Below are 16640 nucleotides of genomic sequence, written 5' to 3'. Positions count from 1 at the left end.
CCGCTGGATGCTTTTGGATGGGCCCATTGGTGTGCCGGTTCATGTGCCAGCAGCTTTAGGATGTGGTGGTTGGTGTGCAGTAGTTGGTGTGCCAGCTGCTTTAGTACATGCTGGCAGCTTTACGGTCTTAGTGGTGGGCCGACAGCTTTAGGATGTACTGGTTGGCAAGTCGGCTACTTCAAGAAGTGTCGGTTGGTGCGCTGACTGCTTTAGGGTGCACCAGATGGTTTTCCTGCTGCTTTAAGATGTGCCAGCCAACAGTGGTGTGCCAGCCCGTCAGCAATACAAGTGCCTGATAAAGTGCTGACTGCTTTATTAAGTGCCTTGTGAAATGCCAACCAGCAACCGTCACAAAAGGAAAAAGCACCCCCCCTCACCAAAAATATAATACCATTAAAATATATATATTCATAACTGAAACGTCTACAGATACTAATCCTGCTGTTGGGAATAGTGCTGTACTGAATACTACATACAGAATGAATCTCAAACCAGCACAAAGCATGTGTTCAACAAATCTGATACCCCCTAGAGGTCAGAAAGTGTAAGAACAGATGTACCTCATCAAGCGCTTCAACTCCAGCAAAGGGAACTATCAGAAACAGAGAAGTAAAAGCAGTGAACTGCAGTCATGATGGATAAAAACACTTTATTTAGCTTTTACATAAAGTGTAGAGTCTCTCCTTGCATGATGCGTTTGTCTGTTTTATGCCCTGGGGACTGAGAGGTTCAGACGCAGGCACAGGGTTAATGTAAATACTGGACTGTACACACAGGGCAATACTACGTCAGGCAGTCAGGCGATACTGCAAAGGCCACTCCAGGCAGAGCCCCACTTCGCTACACATCCTCTTAGTCCGAGCGCTCCTCTGCATCTCTTCTTTTAGACTCTACAGGGCAACCGTGCAGAAAAACACTGAGTTGGAGTCCATGTGGTTTTGCAAATCCTGACACACTTGAAAAGTTAGTTGAAAGTTATTTGTTCACAGTTCTCAGAGAGCTGTAATAAATTAATCACACGAGTCCTGGTGACATTCCTCTGTCACCGTCACAGTAAGCGACAGTCGGCCTCCGTGCACAGAGGAGAAAGAGTGTCCACTGCTCGCCATGGTCAGAGGTCATCTGACTCGCAACCGAGACATCATCCACTCCAGTCCCTGGCAGAGCCTGCAGAGAGAATATACAGTGTTATTTCCAGTGTTTTAGGCCATTGGACGCATATGCGGGCTAAGCATGTTACATATTTTTGAACATCAAAGTTGATGAGCCGGTTTTCCATCGAACGACTGTAACACACTGGACCAGTTTTCTCCTCACATAGACAGACATATCTAATATTTGAGCTAGATTAACACTTTAGGCTGACTTGATGCACTTCATAGTGTTTACCTAGGGTGACCATACATGCTCTTTTGCTTTTGTGAAAAATGTATCCAGTCAGAATTTATAAAACTGTATAAAAAGGCCAGGATTTCGCATTGATTTCACGCCAGTGCTTGTTTCTACAGTTGCCACACGTTCTGTGTGCGGAGTTTTACAGCTTAAAACGCGTCTATTTAGGCCCGCCTTTTTACCGCCAATTGATCTACATGTACCTGAATCTACATCAATCATTGGTCAAACTGCTTCCCACCACCACAGCCAACTAACCACAGCCTAAAATGTCTAAACAAAATAAACGTAAATAAACACAACCAACATTACCTGACATTATTTTATTGACATATTTATTAATACTATTTTGGCATGAAAATAAAAACACCTATTACAAAAACAACTATTAATATAACTTTTTTTCCCTTATTGTTTTAAGACAAGTTGAAATGAAAAGAGATGATTTAGCAACATACACTTATTGCCAAAAGTATTTGCTCGCCTGCATTCGCATGCATATGGACTGACATCCCATTCTTAATCCATAGGGTTTAATATGATGTTGGGCCACCTATTTCAGCTAGAACAGCTTCGACTCTTCTGGGGAGTGTGTTTAAGGGTTTAAGAGTGTGTTTTTGACCATTCTTCCAGAAGCGCATTTGTGACGAGACACAGTCTTCGCTCTAATTCATCCCAATGATGTGCCAATCGTCCATCAGCAATCATCCATCAGCAATCGTCCATCGGATTGCCACAGAGAGGCGTGATTCGTCACTCCAGAGAATATGTCTCCACAGCTCTAGAGTCCAGTGGTGGCGTGCTTTACACCGCTGCCTCCTAAGCTTTGCACTGTGCATGGTGATGTAGGGCTTGGATGCAGCTGCTCGACCATGGAAACCCATTCCATGAAGCTCTCTACACACTGTAATCTGAAGGCCACATAAGGTTTGGAAGTCTGTAGCGACTGACTCTGCAGAAAGTTGGCGACCTCTGTGCACAATGCGCCTCATCATCCGCTGACCCCGCTCAGTCCTTTTACGTGGCCTACCTCTTCGTGGCTGAGTTACTGTTGTTGCCCAATCGCTTCAAATTTGTTATAATACCACTGTCAGTGACTGTGGAATATTTAGTAGCGAGGATATTTAATGACTGGACTTGCTGCACAGGTGGTGTCCTATCATGGTACTACGCTGGAATTCACTGAGCTCCTGAGAGCGACCCATTCTTTCACAAATGTTTGCAGAAGCCTTCTGCATGCCTAGGTGCTTGGGTGCCAAGGTGCTGTGGCCATGGAACTGATTGGAACACCTGAACTCAATCATCTGGATGGGTGAGCGAATACTTTTGGCAATGTAGTGTATGTTTTGGTAAATGAGTAAATGGTTCTGCATTAATGTTCATTATCAAAGCTGTATAATTTTAAAGAGATTTCTCTCCTACCCTCATGATTTTACAAATTAGGACTATTTAAAGCCTCTTGGCTACAACATCCTAACTACAACAGAAGCCTGTGTTTTCCCATTTCCTCTTTTTTAAAAACCAAAATGTGGTCACCCTAGTTTATCCAAACATTCATGAATATATCAAATTGATCTGCAAGATGTACGGTTTAATGCAGCCTCCCTAATGTTACCAACACAACAACTTTAGAAACGAACTGTTCATTACTGCCAAATATACCCCACCCCACACACACACGCCTAGACAGGTGTCACTGTAATGAGGGAATTAATGTTATTTACATCACATCAGTAGTTGTTAGTGTTATGGTTGATGAGTTTAAGGTTGCTCAATACACATTTATCAGATTTTAACTTTATTTTGGATATGCCTGAATTGTAAAGAATCCAAGCTTATTTCTAGAAAACACAAAATAGCACTACTGCTTTTATACACTAGCCTTCTTCCTCTGAACTCCAATATCAGATCACATAAAATATCAGATACCAGACTTTATCACATCAAGCCTTGAAGCTGAGAAAGGCCCGTCTCCCTCCACCCATCCTCACCCTCTTCTATAGAGGGACCAGAGAGCATCCTAAGCAGCTGCATCACTGCCTGGTTTGGGACCTGCACAGCCTCTGACCAGCATTGTGGATGACTCCACCCACCCTTCACACAGACTGTTCTCCCTCCTGCCATCAGGAAGAAGGTACCGCAGCATCCGGTTCAACACAACCAGACTCTGCAATAGTTTCTTCCCCCAAGCCATCAGACTTCTCAACTCAACTTCTGACCTGATGTCTTTTCTGCTACATTCTCTCTCTCATAAAATGGGAAGCATTTTTTGCACTAATAACTTTACTACCTCACTGGACTCAATATTTATTACACACTGCATAATTTGCACACTACCGCCAATTATTTATTATCCTCTGTCTGTACTGTGTTGTGTTGTCTGTCTGCACTTGTATTGTGTTGCACTTGTGTTTTGTATGCACTGTCTATGTTGCACCATGGTCCTGGAGGAACGTTGTTTCGTTTCACTGTGTACTCTGTATGTAGCTGAAATGACAATAAAACCCACTTGATTTGACTTGACTGGATTTGACATTTAAAAAAATATATATATTAAATACACTCAATGTTAGTGCCATCATTTCCTGAAAATAGAAGACAGAAAACCATTTGCTAGGACCAGTAAACTAACCATTCCTATGAGATAATATCTTTAAATTCATATTGCCCCACTACCCCACACACACGTCTTACCCTTCCCCTGTGAGTGCACAACAGGCCTGGATGTGCCATTGGTGGTCCTTTATGGAAGTAAGTTGAAGGTTCTGTGAGATTTCAGCCACAGACATACAACCCTTCACATCTTGTTTGTTGGCAAAGACCAATAAACCAGCCTTTTTAAGGTCCTATGAAATAGAACAAATGTAACTGATATTAATAACAATAATATAATTAACATAATACAAATACAAACATTTCCTGAACATTAGTGTATTGTGCTGCATTGCCCTTGCTTTTCTTTAAAGCTGTACGATATTTAGGCATAAAATCACAAATGTGTCATTTGTTCGTGCCAGCTATAAACAGAATTATGTTTCACATTTCAACAGAAACAAATGCAGTAGTAATATACAGTCATAAAAACTATTTAATATTTAGAATGATGAATTGTCAAATGGCATTTTTGCAGAAACAGGAAAATTATTTTGGTATTTTAGTTTTTTTTTTTTTTTAATAAAACAAACATTAAATAGACCTAAAGTAATCGTTAGATAGTTGCAGCACTAGGGATGGACAATGACGATTTTATTGAAATCCTGATGAATTATATTATTGTTTTACAAGCAACTGAATAGAGGATATCGTCAGTGCTTAAAGAATACTGACCAACTGCCCATTTTAGTACAATTATTTAATTAGATGAAGTGCAGCCAGTTTGACTACAAGTCACTGTGCTCAGTATGGGAAGTGAGTATTCGAATAGAGTTCTTAAGAATCTGTCCTGACGGTTTTGTCTGCATGTCAAAATTTAATGTTAAATAGCGTGACATAAATAATATATATATAATTTTTGTTTGTTTGTTACCATATTGCCCATCTTTATGCAGCACTAGAGTAAACAGTCCATAAGTAAGTACTCACTTCATGAGCTAGCATTCTGTAGAGTTCTTCTCTGGTCACAGAGATCCTCTCTCTGTCTGTGCTGTCCACTACGACTATCACAAACTGAACACACAAGAGCACGATTTGAGGAAGATAAGTGCCTTGATGTGCTGTAAAATTAACAAACATGGAAGCAAAGGCTTGTACTGGAAGAGGCCCTACCTCTGTGTTAGTGTAGTAGGTGTTCCAGGAGGAACGCAAAGACTCTTGGCCTCCAATGTCCCACATGAGAAAATGAGTGTTATTCACCACAATCTCCTCCACATTGCTGCCTATTGTGGGTGAGGTGTGCACCACTTCATTCATAGAGCTGATGACCACAGAGCAAAACACAAATTATACAAAATTCATTTGAAAACTGAGAATTGTTGGACATCATCCTTGTATAAATGCTTCAGTAGAAAGTCTTGATCTTGTGTATTTCAGGAGATTTACAATAAATGAAGTACTTACAACTGATAGAGTATTGTTGTCTTCCCCGCATTGTCCAGCCCAACAATGATGACTTTATGCTCTAAAAACAGCAAAAAATAAAAAATGATTAGACATACAAAATAAGGAATGAAAAGTTGTGACAAAGATGCAAAGGGAACATTTAGCAAATGTCCAGGATATCAAATCAAGCATGATAATCAGGATAATAGAAGCAAAAGTTTAAAGCCCTAATTAGCATTGGTGTAATGGACCATGTACGGACCGCCGATCACGGTCCAGGGTGCATGTGAACCGTGATAACTGCCAAAGTCAGTGGCTATGTTTACATGAAAAGATTTTTTTTTCCAAACTCAATCTGAAGAAAATCTCTGTTTACACATATGCTACAAGTTATCCGATCCATGTGTAGACTTCCATTTAGTCTATGCGTTACCATGACAACGAGCATCTCGTCATGGACAGATTCAAATCTGACCAAGCTACCGGTGAAAGGGATTATCAGGCCGCCTGTATTCATGGCTAGAATACAGTTCTGCTGCTGTCGTTACTTTTTACAGTAATATTTCCCTTAATCTGGGAAGTCCAGAACTGCAGTAAAAACATACAGACTGAACAGCTGTCTAAACGGAGCGTGTGGATAAAACCATAACAGTTAGTAATTGTTGAGCACAGGCAAAAATCTACAGTGACATTAGTTCTATTAGGTGAGGTGTGTTTTTTTAGGAGAGTGTAAATAGGTATAAAGAGGAGAACTATTCAAGTAAGTAAACCTCAGAATGATGAACTCTACTATTAATTTTTACTGTGGACAAAAAAAAAAAAAAAAAAAAAAAAAAAAGCAAAAGAGGGGCAAATGCTCCACTGTACTGCTACACACCGTGTCAAAATAAAAGTCAAAAATACAAATGAACAGACTAATATATTACTAGTGTCACCAATTCAAATAAAGCAGTAACTAAACTAAAATGACTGTCTCACACTCCAATGTGAAATGATCTGAATTGTGATCCATTACACCACTAAATTACTGGCTAACATTTAATGTAATAATTAATGACAAATGTTATGAATCAATGTCCAACATAAACAATGTTTTGATGTTACACATTTAGAGAACACAGGAGATGTCCCTTTCTCAGGCACAGAGTGAAGCACAGTTTAACAGCTGTGAAAATGGAACAAACATAAACCACATTTTCAACAGTCGAAATGTCAATGCTGAGGAAACGTAAGCCATCTGTATACAACACTTCTGGGCCTACCTCCAGAGACGCAATTTCAGTGCGTGCACACAAGTCAACACCTAGGTCAGCATTAAAATACTTTCAGACAAATTAATTACTATTGCTAATCAACAATTACTCATTGCTCAGTACTCTGGAATGCAGAAAGGTAACACATAAAACTGTGCAGAAGAGGAATCGCACAGAAAAGTACAGAGCTCCACCCATTATTAAAGCGACATATACTTATGTTAGTAATCATGAGACTAAACATCCAGCTTGGGTCACCATCAACGTCACATTTATCACATACTTCAGAAATAGGTTCGGTGCATAAAACGGTCAGTATGTTGTGGTGAGTTTTGGACAGTGGAGGTAATGCTTATGATATATATACATATATATTAAAGAGAGTCTGATATGGTCCTGTAACAAGTGCTTGGTTAGGTGTGCAGTTTGTCCTGTGGGGGAGTGGAGTGTTTGAGTAGTTGGAGCATAATGGACTAACTATCAATGCTTATATAGCAAAAATATTTTAAAACACACAGACAAACACACACACACACACACACACTCATATATATATATATATATATATATATATATATATATATATATATATATATATAAATAAAAATGTGTGACATATACATATACATTCTATATGTGTTTCACATTTAAATGTTTAACTCACACATTTACATAATTATGTTAAACATATGATAGTACAAAATTGGATTTCCAATGCGCAGAATAGCAGCTATCATGTTCTCTTACACTATGTGCACAAAGAAAAGCCCTCAAGCTGACTTCAGGTTCCAAAAACGCTCCCATGAGAATAAAAAGTGAAATGTGCTACAAGGACAGCACACCTCTTAAGAGTCGAGTACCTTATGGAAGGAAGTTGTTCCACTTTGTTCATGTGTGAAACAGTGACATGGCTGTAGTTTGATGCAATCTTTAGGGATAAACATCTAATGCCTTAAGCAGAAAGTTCTTCAGAAAGTAAAGTGGTTTCACTTGTGTTAAAGTTGCCCTCACCAGTTTTAACTGTAGTATTTTACACATAAATCACAGACTAAGCAGGAAGCTACTAGCCTCACCTTTTCACACTGTTAGTAACATCACTTCCATCCATCCAGCAAGTCAAAGCTAACTCTTTCCTAGCTAGCTTTTTCCTTATGTGACACATTTGTTTTTTTGTATGGCAGCGTGAACAGAAAAAACGTGACATTTTTATTTCTGATATGAGATTCAACTTTTACTGATATCCGATATCCGATATCCAATATATATATATATATATATATATATATATATATATATATATATATATATATATATATATATATATATATATATATATATATATACACACACACACACACACACCCATTCATGCTACATTTATGCCAATCCAATTTAATCTTTATTGTCATCAAAACACCCCTTACTATGGTTACACTTGACAGAAAAAGAAGATGAATGAGGTGCGGACAGTGTAAATATCTCAAACCAGTGCTCTCTAACAGGGAAAAACAAAGATTGGGTGGTTTTACCCAGCCATGTTGCAGTCTGTGTGCCTTTGCTAGCATTCTTCTTCACGTGTTTCTTTAGGTGAAAGGGGAAAAAATGGAGGGTCTGTTTTCAGTCTAATCACCTTCCATAGTTAAACACAAAACCTCACCATGTTTACTCCTTCCTGAAGCCTGTATTTAGCATGAGTATTATTCTCAAGGAAAGAGAGGACAAATCGTGTGCTGGATGAATATGCTGGATGGAGTGTTGTTGTTTTGCGCATGCGGGCCATTTCAGCAGTGCGATCTGTTCAGACCGATGTCGGAAATAAGCTACTTTAAGAAGCTTGAAATCCTATACAAGCATGCATCCTTTAGGGAATTCTGGTCTAATGTACATGTGTGTCAATACTGACACAAACATTTACGAAATGTATACATTTACCAATATTAGTATTACAGAGAAACAAAAGATTTATCTATATAGATTTACAAATTATTTTTTTTTCATCTTCCTATCTGCTTCTTCCTGGACAGGTTTGCAGCAGGTCCAAAGCTTAACCAGAATTACTGCACGAAAGGCACTAAAAACCCCTATGGAAAGAGTCCAGTACCAGTCCATCACATGTAATCACACTCACACTCTCACAAATGATGGCAATTTACCCCAAACAAACCAAGGGAACACCCACCAGCCTCCTCACAGGCAGTGACCATAACAAGGCTCAAATTCACAACCCCATGCGACACACACACACACTACTACTATTGCAGCCCAGCATTCTGTTCTGCTCGTCCAGAGTACAACAAACAGATCACCAAATATCCACTTTCTGATAAATCGGTCACGTCTAACCATCCGCCCAATGCCAATAATTATGTCAAGCAATTATCTGATTATACCAATAAGGGTCTGATCTAATGCATTCCTGCTCACATTGCACGACTTTCTATAGATCGGTTAACCAAACCAGTAAGACGTTCCACGCAGTCACATTCCAATTCAATGCTGCAAATACCTGAAAACAGGTGTGGTTTACTATAGGGTTAGCTCACCTGTTCAACACAGTACAAACCTCCACTTGCCATCATTTACATTTACAAAATACAGTCAAAAACTGTCTGTATTAAAAAAAAAAACAAAAAAAACAACACTGTAAAAAGTATTTTTTTTTTTAGGTAAGCCGACTCTCTAGGGAAACTAGAGCCATTGGCAAAGCCAGTCCAGAGCATTCCCATTTAAGCCAGCACTAGGCCATCTCATTTATAATACATGAGAGCCCATGTACTGTAGGGTATCACACTGAAGTCTGTCTCACACAGTGCCAGCTCCTGTATCACTAGGTTAGTGGACAGTCAGGAGCTTACAGCAGCTTGAGGACACGAAGGTTTAAGGAAACAACATCGTGACCACTGCACCAAGCACTAGACTGATTAATAGATGAATGTAGAAGTGGTGTCATGAGAGAGGATTTTCCACTTCCTTTACTTCAGCTCCACTTTATGTAGATTTAACATTAAAAAGAAGCTTTCAGTTCAATCATGACCATCTAAAGAAGACAATTTAATTCTAATTTAATCAAACGAGATATCCAAACCGCTAGAAAAAAAATTCAACACAATAATCGGGAGATTTTGACTATGGGAAGCTTAAAAACAGCAAGTCATACAGCTAATAATGCTTCAACCTGTAACTCGTCTACACAGGCCTAGGCTAGCTGACAAGACACCATCAGGACCAACTGACAGATAAAACCAAAACAAAAACACAAGCAGAAAAACTCTGGACGGACAGATAGGCAGCGCCATTCAAATGCTGGAAAACACTCGGTTTAAATGTTGGCGTACATCAGAAACAGGTCCTGCAGATTTCCGTGCTCTACACATCCAACGTCGCGGACCAAACGCACAGCTAACCGACTTACTGCGAGGGCTGCAACGGGCCCGAACCCCTCTAGAGCTCAATGCTAGCTAGCTAGCGATAGCTAACTAGCGCCTGCTAGCCAGCCAACTGACCTCGGGTCGGTCATAACGCTCACAGAAACAATCCACAGGTCCACGTAGCAGGTCACTGTCCAACCGGCGGAGCCAACTATTAAATTAGCTATAGCTAGCCAACGCTAATGGACACTGACAAAGCCCCGTCGACCGTCATGAAAGCTCTCTAGCCACCTTTGCCCCCTGAGTAATTCCTGAGGAGTTGTTTCAGCAGCGTTCATGGACTTTCACATCAGATTAGCGAGCTACACCCTCACCTAGCTAGCTACAGTTTAACGTTAGTGACATGCCTCACTCACCTTGATGGTTAAAAAGCCGCCATAACTTTGTGAAAATGATTCCCATCTCTATTGACTGGTTTCTGCGTAGACAATCCCAAACCAAAACCCGTCCAAAATCTAGCGTTATTTAGCAAGCTAGCTAGCACTAGCTATCTGGGTGATAGCTTGGTAGCAGGCTGGCTAACCGAAAGCAGAACTAAGCTAACGCGAGCAGTCGTTGACAACTAGCTCTTTAGCTGGTCACTGGGAATGCGTTCAAGACGAAACCGGGACGATCAGTGTCCATAGCGCTTGACGACACCGCTGTGTTCGACATGCTGCATGGTTTGCTGGATGCCATGGCCTAGACCGATCCGTGAAGTGTTAAAAACGACTGTTCAGTTCGCATAGCTTGTTTTAGGTTAGCCGCTGCTGCTGCCGCTGCTGCCGCTGCTGCTGCTGTTCAGGCTGCTGTCCTCTTCTGCCGCAGCAGCCGAGCTACACAGAGCTGTGAGGCAAGCGCCGCACTAGGATCCCGCTCGCCCTGCCCACTGAATCACTGACACACAGAGCCTGTAGAAAAATAATATTTAGAGACATTGAACATTTCCTCGATGTAATAAACATTTCCATCAGGTTAACGATTTGTTACTTTAATTTAATTAAATCGTTTCTTAATTTATCTTAATTCATTGATATATTACATCGAGGGGACGATTTTTAAGGGAATGGGTTTATTAAACTGAAGGAACAGTTTATAAATTGGGTGAATTATGTATTAAACTGAGGGAACGAAGTAAGTCTCCAGTTGTTGTCTAACAGTATTTTTCTAACTGGATTATGTAGGAATGCAGTACTAAAAGCTACCTGTGGTATTTTATGGGCGCACGTGAGTCTAGTTCACCAGTCTCCGTCTTTAGCAGGATGTCAGGTTTTATATGTGCTTGAAACTCATTTATGTCATTGTTTTCTGGACTATAATGTAATTAAACATTACCCAGCCTCAGATGTTCATAAACGTCTTAGAAAGTACAAATTCCTAAGTGATACGCGAGTGGAATTCTGGGAAGTGTTTTTTTTTCTTACTAATAAACTTTACAATTCAATAATAATACATTATACGTTAAGCTTTTTTTTATTTAAAAAAAACATCGGCATATTTACTACAAGTAATTTGACAGTTCTCTCATTGTATTGATTTTTATTGTCTGTTAAATTATATACATTTTGTAATGTAAATTTTTGGAGATGTTGAATGTCATGTGATATATTGCTGTAATAAAAAACGAATGTGAATAAGTAAATTAATAATTAATTCATTAATAATTAATAGTTTTTAATATATTGATTGCGAACGTGCAGTAAACGTGTGCAAATTCTAAAGCATTAGCTATAAACTAATCAATGACACGCTTAATTTATTTTTACATTTTTAAACTTGTGTATTCAAAACTAGTTGAAGTTATGTTTTTTATATACTTTTATTTTTTATTGGTTGTTTAATACGCTTTTTATGTTTATTAGTATAACTTAAAGAATTGCGTCATGTGGTTGATGAAAACCCGCAAAGACGTTCGTCATCAGTCTGCGACCCTTACGGGGTGGGCTGGTGGTAAGCACGTTGATGAGTCGGAGCTCCGGGAGAGAAGGAGGAGAGAAAAGGGCAGCTCCTTCCCATCCTAAAGTCTTCTGCTCCAAACACCTTCCAGTGAGTTGCATTAGGGGGGTCTGTGGTAAAGCTGTGTTCGCGTCTGCGACTTGACGATGTCAGTGACGGAGATGTTCAGCTACATCCAGGGATTTCTGAGTGCCGACCAGGATATTCGAGAGGTAACGTTAAACATTAGCCTCGGCGCTGAGTCTGGGAATGGGCTGTTTAAAATGTGAGATCTGTAACGCTGGAAAATCTGTTCAGAAATGTGAACTGAATGAGCAAGTCTCTAAAAATTCACACCATAGCACTGTAGACAGCACCAGGAATGACGGTGCGGTTAATGGGTGGTGTGTTAGCATGCGTTCAGCTTCAGGTTACTTACCTGCTACAGAGCAGAGCAAAGCAGAGCAAAGCAGAACACGTAGCTTGTTTCTCTTTTAACCTGTGATTACTTCCCTCTTTCAGGACATTAGGAAAGTTGTCCAAGTGCTGGAGCAGACAGCAAGGGAGATACTGACTGTTCTTCAGAGTGTCCATCAGCCAACCGGGTTCAAAGACAGTAAGTGTGTAGCTACATGTCCAGCGTTTTGGCTTAGCTTAGCAATGGAAGTGTATTTAACAGTCTGTCATTCCCCACCAGTTCCCAGTAAGTGTCTGAAGGCCAGAGAACTGTTTTGCACAGTTCAGACCCACATTGGAGAGCTGAAAACGAAGTTCCCGGTGGAGCAGTACTACAGGTTGGTGCAGAAGCCATCTGATCATGTATGGATGAAGCATTAATTAATGTTTTTTAATGGTGCAATTTAACACAGCTTGATTATTTCCCTGCAGGGACAGGCTTTGTTGAACTTCATGTGTTTATTACAATGCTTAGTTACTGTGTTTTAGCAGGGAAACCTCCAAACTAGGACTGGTTGATCTGGCATAAACATATTATCATGCTACATAAATTAATTTGTGATCAATTACATGTTCCTATTTATTTTTTAATAAATTGGAGTAGATTTAATTTGTAGGGCGTTTATGTGGTTACAGTTAAATTTACGTAAAATGTTATTTATATAGTGCTATTTACAGAGATCTGGGTGAAACGTCTCTTGAGCAAATCAGTGATGACAGTGGAAAGTTAAAAAGTCCCACAGATCAAATACTTGAGAGGAACCAGGACTCAAGGGGGGAACCTCCTCAAAACAGCCGTAGAACTGCTCAGATAGAGTGAGATAATGAAGAACTATGGTTAATGTAAAAGCAAACCATGAGTTACACTATATGGAAAAAAATGTCCAACATGTCTCAGTATGCTGAAGCATTAGGGTTTTCCCATCACTGGAACTAAGGGTCCTAGGCTAGTCCCTGAAAAACAACTCCGTAGCATTATCCTTCTTTCACCAAACTTTACAGTTGGTTCAATGCAGCCGGGCAGGTAACGTTTACCTGGCATTCGCCAACCCCCATCTTGTTTATTAGACTGACAGAAAGAGAAACGTGATTTGTCACTCCACAGAACACGTTTCTCCACTTCCAGTGGAGACACAGAGTCCAGTGGCATTGTGCTCCGAGTTGTGGGCATTATGCTTGGTGATTGAAGGCTTGCATGCGACTACTCAACCATGGAAACACATGCCATGAAGCTCCCAGGACACAGTTTTCAAGCTAATGTTAATACCAGTGGAGGTTTGGAACGCAGCAGAGTGTTTGCAACTTTTAAGCACTATGTGCCTGAGCACTTGGTGACCTTGCTCTGTAACTTTACATGGTGTACCATGTAAAATTATGTACTGACTTTTTGTAGTGGTGGCATCACCACCATGAACCGTTAAAATTATGAGCCACCCCAAATCCCCCACCCCCCAGCATTTCACACCTTCACATCAGTAAACCCTATTATCTATCAGGAATATTTTATAGGAAACAAAGTTGGTCAGTGTTGAGGAGGTGCTGATTATATCCACTCAACACTGGGGAAAGCATATTGTGACAAACTACCAAACTGTAGTGGACTGCAGCCTTCCAGGACTGGGAGTTTTTACATTTGGTCTGTGGTGTCTAAGTTGCATAATCGCAAAATTCTTTGTTGTCCATTTGTCCAGATTTCATGAGCACTGGAGGTTCGTTCTTCAGCGCCTCACCTTTCTTGCAGCTTTTGTGGTTTATTTGGAGAGCGAGTCTTTGGTGACACGAGAGGAAGTGGCAAAAATACTTGGAAGTATGTGAAACATTCACTTGTTTAAACTCCTTGTGTGGTTTTATATTGAGGGTGTTGACATGATGCGTTCTCTATTTTTGATGCAGTTGAAGTTAACAGGGAAAAAGGCTTCCATTTGGACATTGAAGATTATCTAGCAGGAGTTCTTATAATGGCCAGTGAACTGGTAAGATTTGAGTTAGTCGATGTGTGTTGATTGTGCTGTTGTAATTAGTTACAGTTGTAATTAGCTTGAAATCAGCAAGTACCAAGCTTTCCAGATTTAATGTTGGTGCTTTGTTTATGTATTTATTTATTTTTACCTGCCTTCTCAGATTTTAAATGCTTACATGACCCTTATGTCTTTCTCTGCAGTCAAGATTGGCAGTCAACAGTGTGACCGCAGGAGACTATGGGCGTCCTCTTCGTATATCGAATTTTATCAACGAACTTGATTCTGGCTTTCGCCTGCTAAATCTGAAAAACGACCCCCTGCGTAAGCGCTACGATGGCCTCAAGTATGATGTCAAGAAGATCGAGGAGGTTGTTTACGACCTGTCTATCCGCGGTCTTGCCAAGGAGCCAGAGGCCGGGGGAGATAAGTAGAGGCAGCGGAGGAACGGAAGAGGCCGCGGGGCACTACCCTGGCTGGAATTCTCCATGACTGGGAGAATGGAGACTTAACCTGCCAGTGGGCAGGAGGGAGGAGGAAGGGAAGAGGGGATGGAGAGATTGAAGCCCCAGAAGCCTTTGACAGTGGTGTGTATTTTGGAGCCACTTGTCTGCCACGGTGGAAAGCTATTTAGGCCTGTTGAAAAGGAGATGTTCTGTTTCTCACCACTGTTGAGAGAGGTTTACTTTTGTACAGTGTCACCTGTTTGTTTGGTTCTGCCGTTCCTACTGTTTTGTGTTGATCATCAGGCTTGTGAATCGTTGTACAGTTGAACATCAAGCATGGAGGAAGAGAGGTTGAGGAGATTACAATTGGAGAGCATAACTTCTTCCCAACTCCATTCATTTATTATGAGCTTGACTGAAGGTGAGGTAGTGTTGGCATTAGGCTGAAGTGAATGAAGAGCACACTGAAGGTGCAGTGAAGGGGATGCTCAGCTAAAACTACTTTTTTGGAGAAGAATCACGTAAGAGCTGACACCCCAGTTTACCCCCTTAGTAAGCCATAACTTATGTCTGCACCTGTTTCCACTGAATAGGAATGCACAGTTTTGTTGGTGTTTTTTCTGACTGTCAGTATCTAATACCTCTGTGGCTGATCAGCATTGGCATGAAAATATTTTATTCACATTATTTCCTCCACAGTTTTTAATTTAATTTTTTTTTGTATTTTGACTGAAATATTAGAGGACACCTGAAAGATCAGAGAAAATGTTCATAAATGAACCGTTTATGCCTTATTTTCACTATTCTTTCAGTGTGCAATCACCTTCATCAGTTACGTGTTTCTAAACAGTTACTGGCACTGGCATTGCATGTTTGCATGCTGATTATGGCCTGCTGACAGATCTGTTACAGTGCATTTTTAAGGAAAAACACATAGCTGAAAACAGTGCTCTTACACCATAATTTTCTGTTTTTTATTTTAAAATAAGCTTTTGTGCTTAGCAAGTCTGTTTGTTTTCTGGCAAACTGCTGTTTTGATGCCCTTGGTGTGTGTAGCTATGTTATGTGAGCATGTGATTTGTCTGCTTTATAAATGTATGTTTAGATACTGCATAGAAAGAACCTAGAAGATCTTCGTTCTAGTGTGTCTGGAGTCGTATGCACTCTACTCTCTTTTCCTCAATTGGTTTCTTGTGTAGTACGGTGTGATTTTGATACTGTATCTTGTGTTCATTTCACAGTTTGCCTCTTACATGCTTTTTGTTAATTCTGTATAATAAAGTGCAGCCTAAGATAAACCCATTTTCAGAAAGAAAGCCAACAATGATGTGACTGTTTCTTTTTTTTTTTCTTAATTTTTAATATAATTCACAATATTTTACACGAAGAAAATATTAAATTAGTTTTTTGGAAACAAACAAACAAACAAACGAAAAAACAGCTTGACTGGTCTCCATTAAAGAAAGATTCTGGATAACTATGTGGCAGGTTCATACCCTCTTCTACTGTTGAGCAATATGGAAGCTGTAATATTTTAACAGTATCTGTGCCATTGATGAGACATTAACAAAACTGTAGATTTCTATATCCATAAGCTTACATTGACAATTGTGGTTTATCTGTACTGACTGAACCAAAGAGTTGTTTTGGTTGATAAATATTGCTTAAGTCAGCTGTGTCCTTTTCCTAGAAAGCTCAATCTGGAAATAAAGCAACAGTAAAGCTTTTTTTTTATAAAAAGAACATCTGCACACC

The 16640-nt window shown here is 40.0% G+C and overlaps 2 protein-coding genes across 2 annotated transcripts; one reads left to right on the top strand and one right to left on the bottom strand.

Moving 5' to 3' along the window:
• Positions 1-632: 632 nt before the first annotated feature.
• Positions 633-10926, bottom strand: arl5a (ADP-ribosylation factor-like 5A). The gene is made up of 6 exons (XM_072685906.1): positions 10468-10926; positions 5449-5509; positions 5158-5305; positions 4975-5058; positions 4087-4238; positions 633-1167 (listed from the first exon to the last, which is right to left on the bottom strand). Exons 1-6 carry the CDS (start codon positions 10511-10513, stop codon positions 1119-1121), a joined length of 540 nt encoding a protein of 179 aa, XP_072542007.1. The 5' UTR covers positions 10514-10926; the 3' UTR covers positions 633-1118.
• A 1101-nt stretch (positions 10927-12027) lies between these two features.
• tsn (translin) lies at positions 12028-16209 on the top strand. Its single transcript, XM_072685905.1, has 6 exons — positions 12028-12258; positions 12548-12641; positions 12723-12819; positions 14173-14288; positions 14375-14454; positions 14643-16209. The coding sequence occupies exons 1-6, from the start codon at positions 12193-12195 to the stop codon at positions 14871-14873; spliced, it is 684 nt and encodes a 227-aa protein (XP_072542006.1). The 5' UTR covers positions 12028-12192; the 3' UTR covers positions 14874-16209.
• Positions 16210-16640: the final 431 nt, after the last annotated feature.

Source organism: Salminus brasiliensis, chromosome 8 (genome assembly GCF_030463535.1).
Source record: "Salminus brasiliensis chromosome 8, fSalBra1.hap2, whole genome shotgun sequence".
NCBI classification, from domain to species: domain Eukaryota; kingdom Metazoa; phylum Chordata; class Actinopteri; order Characiformes; family Bryconidae; genus Salminus; species Salminus brasiliensis.
Note: the sequence above shows the minus strand (reverse complement) of the source record. Positions and strands in the feature narration are given on the sequence as shown.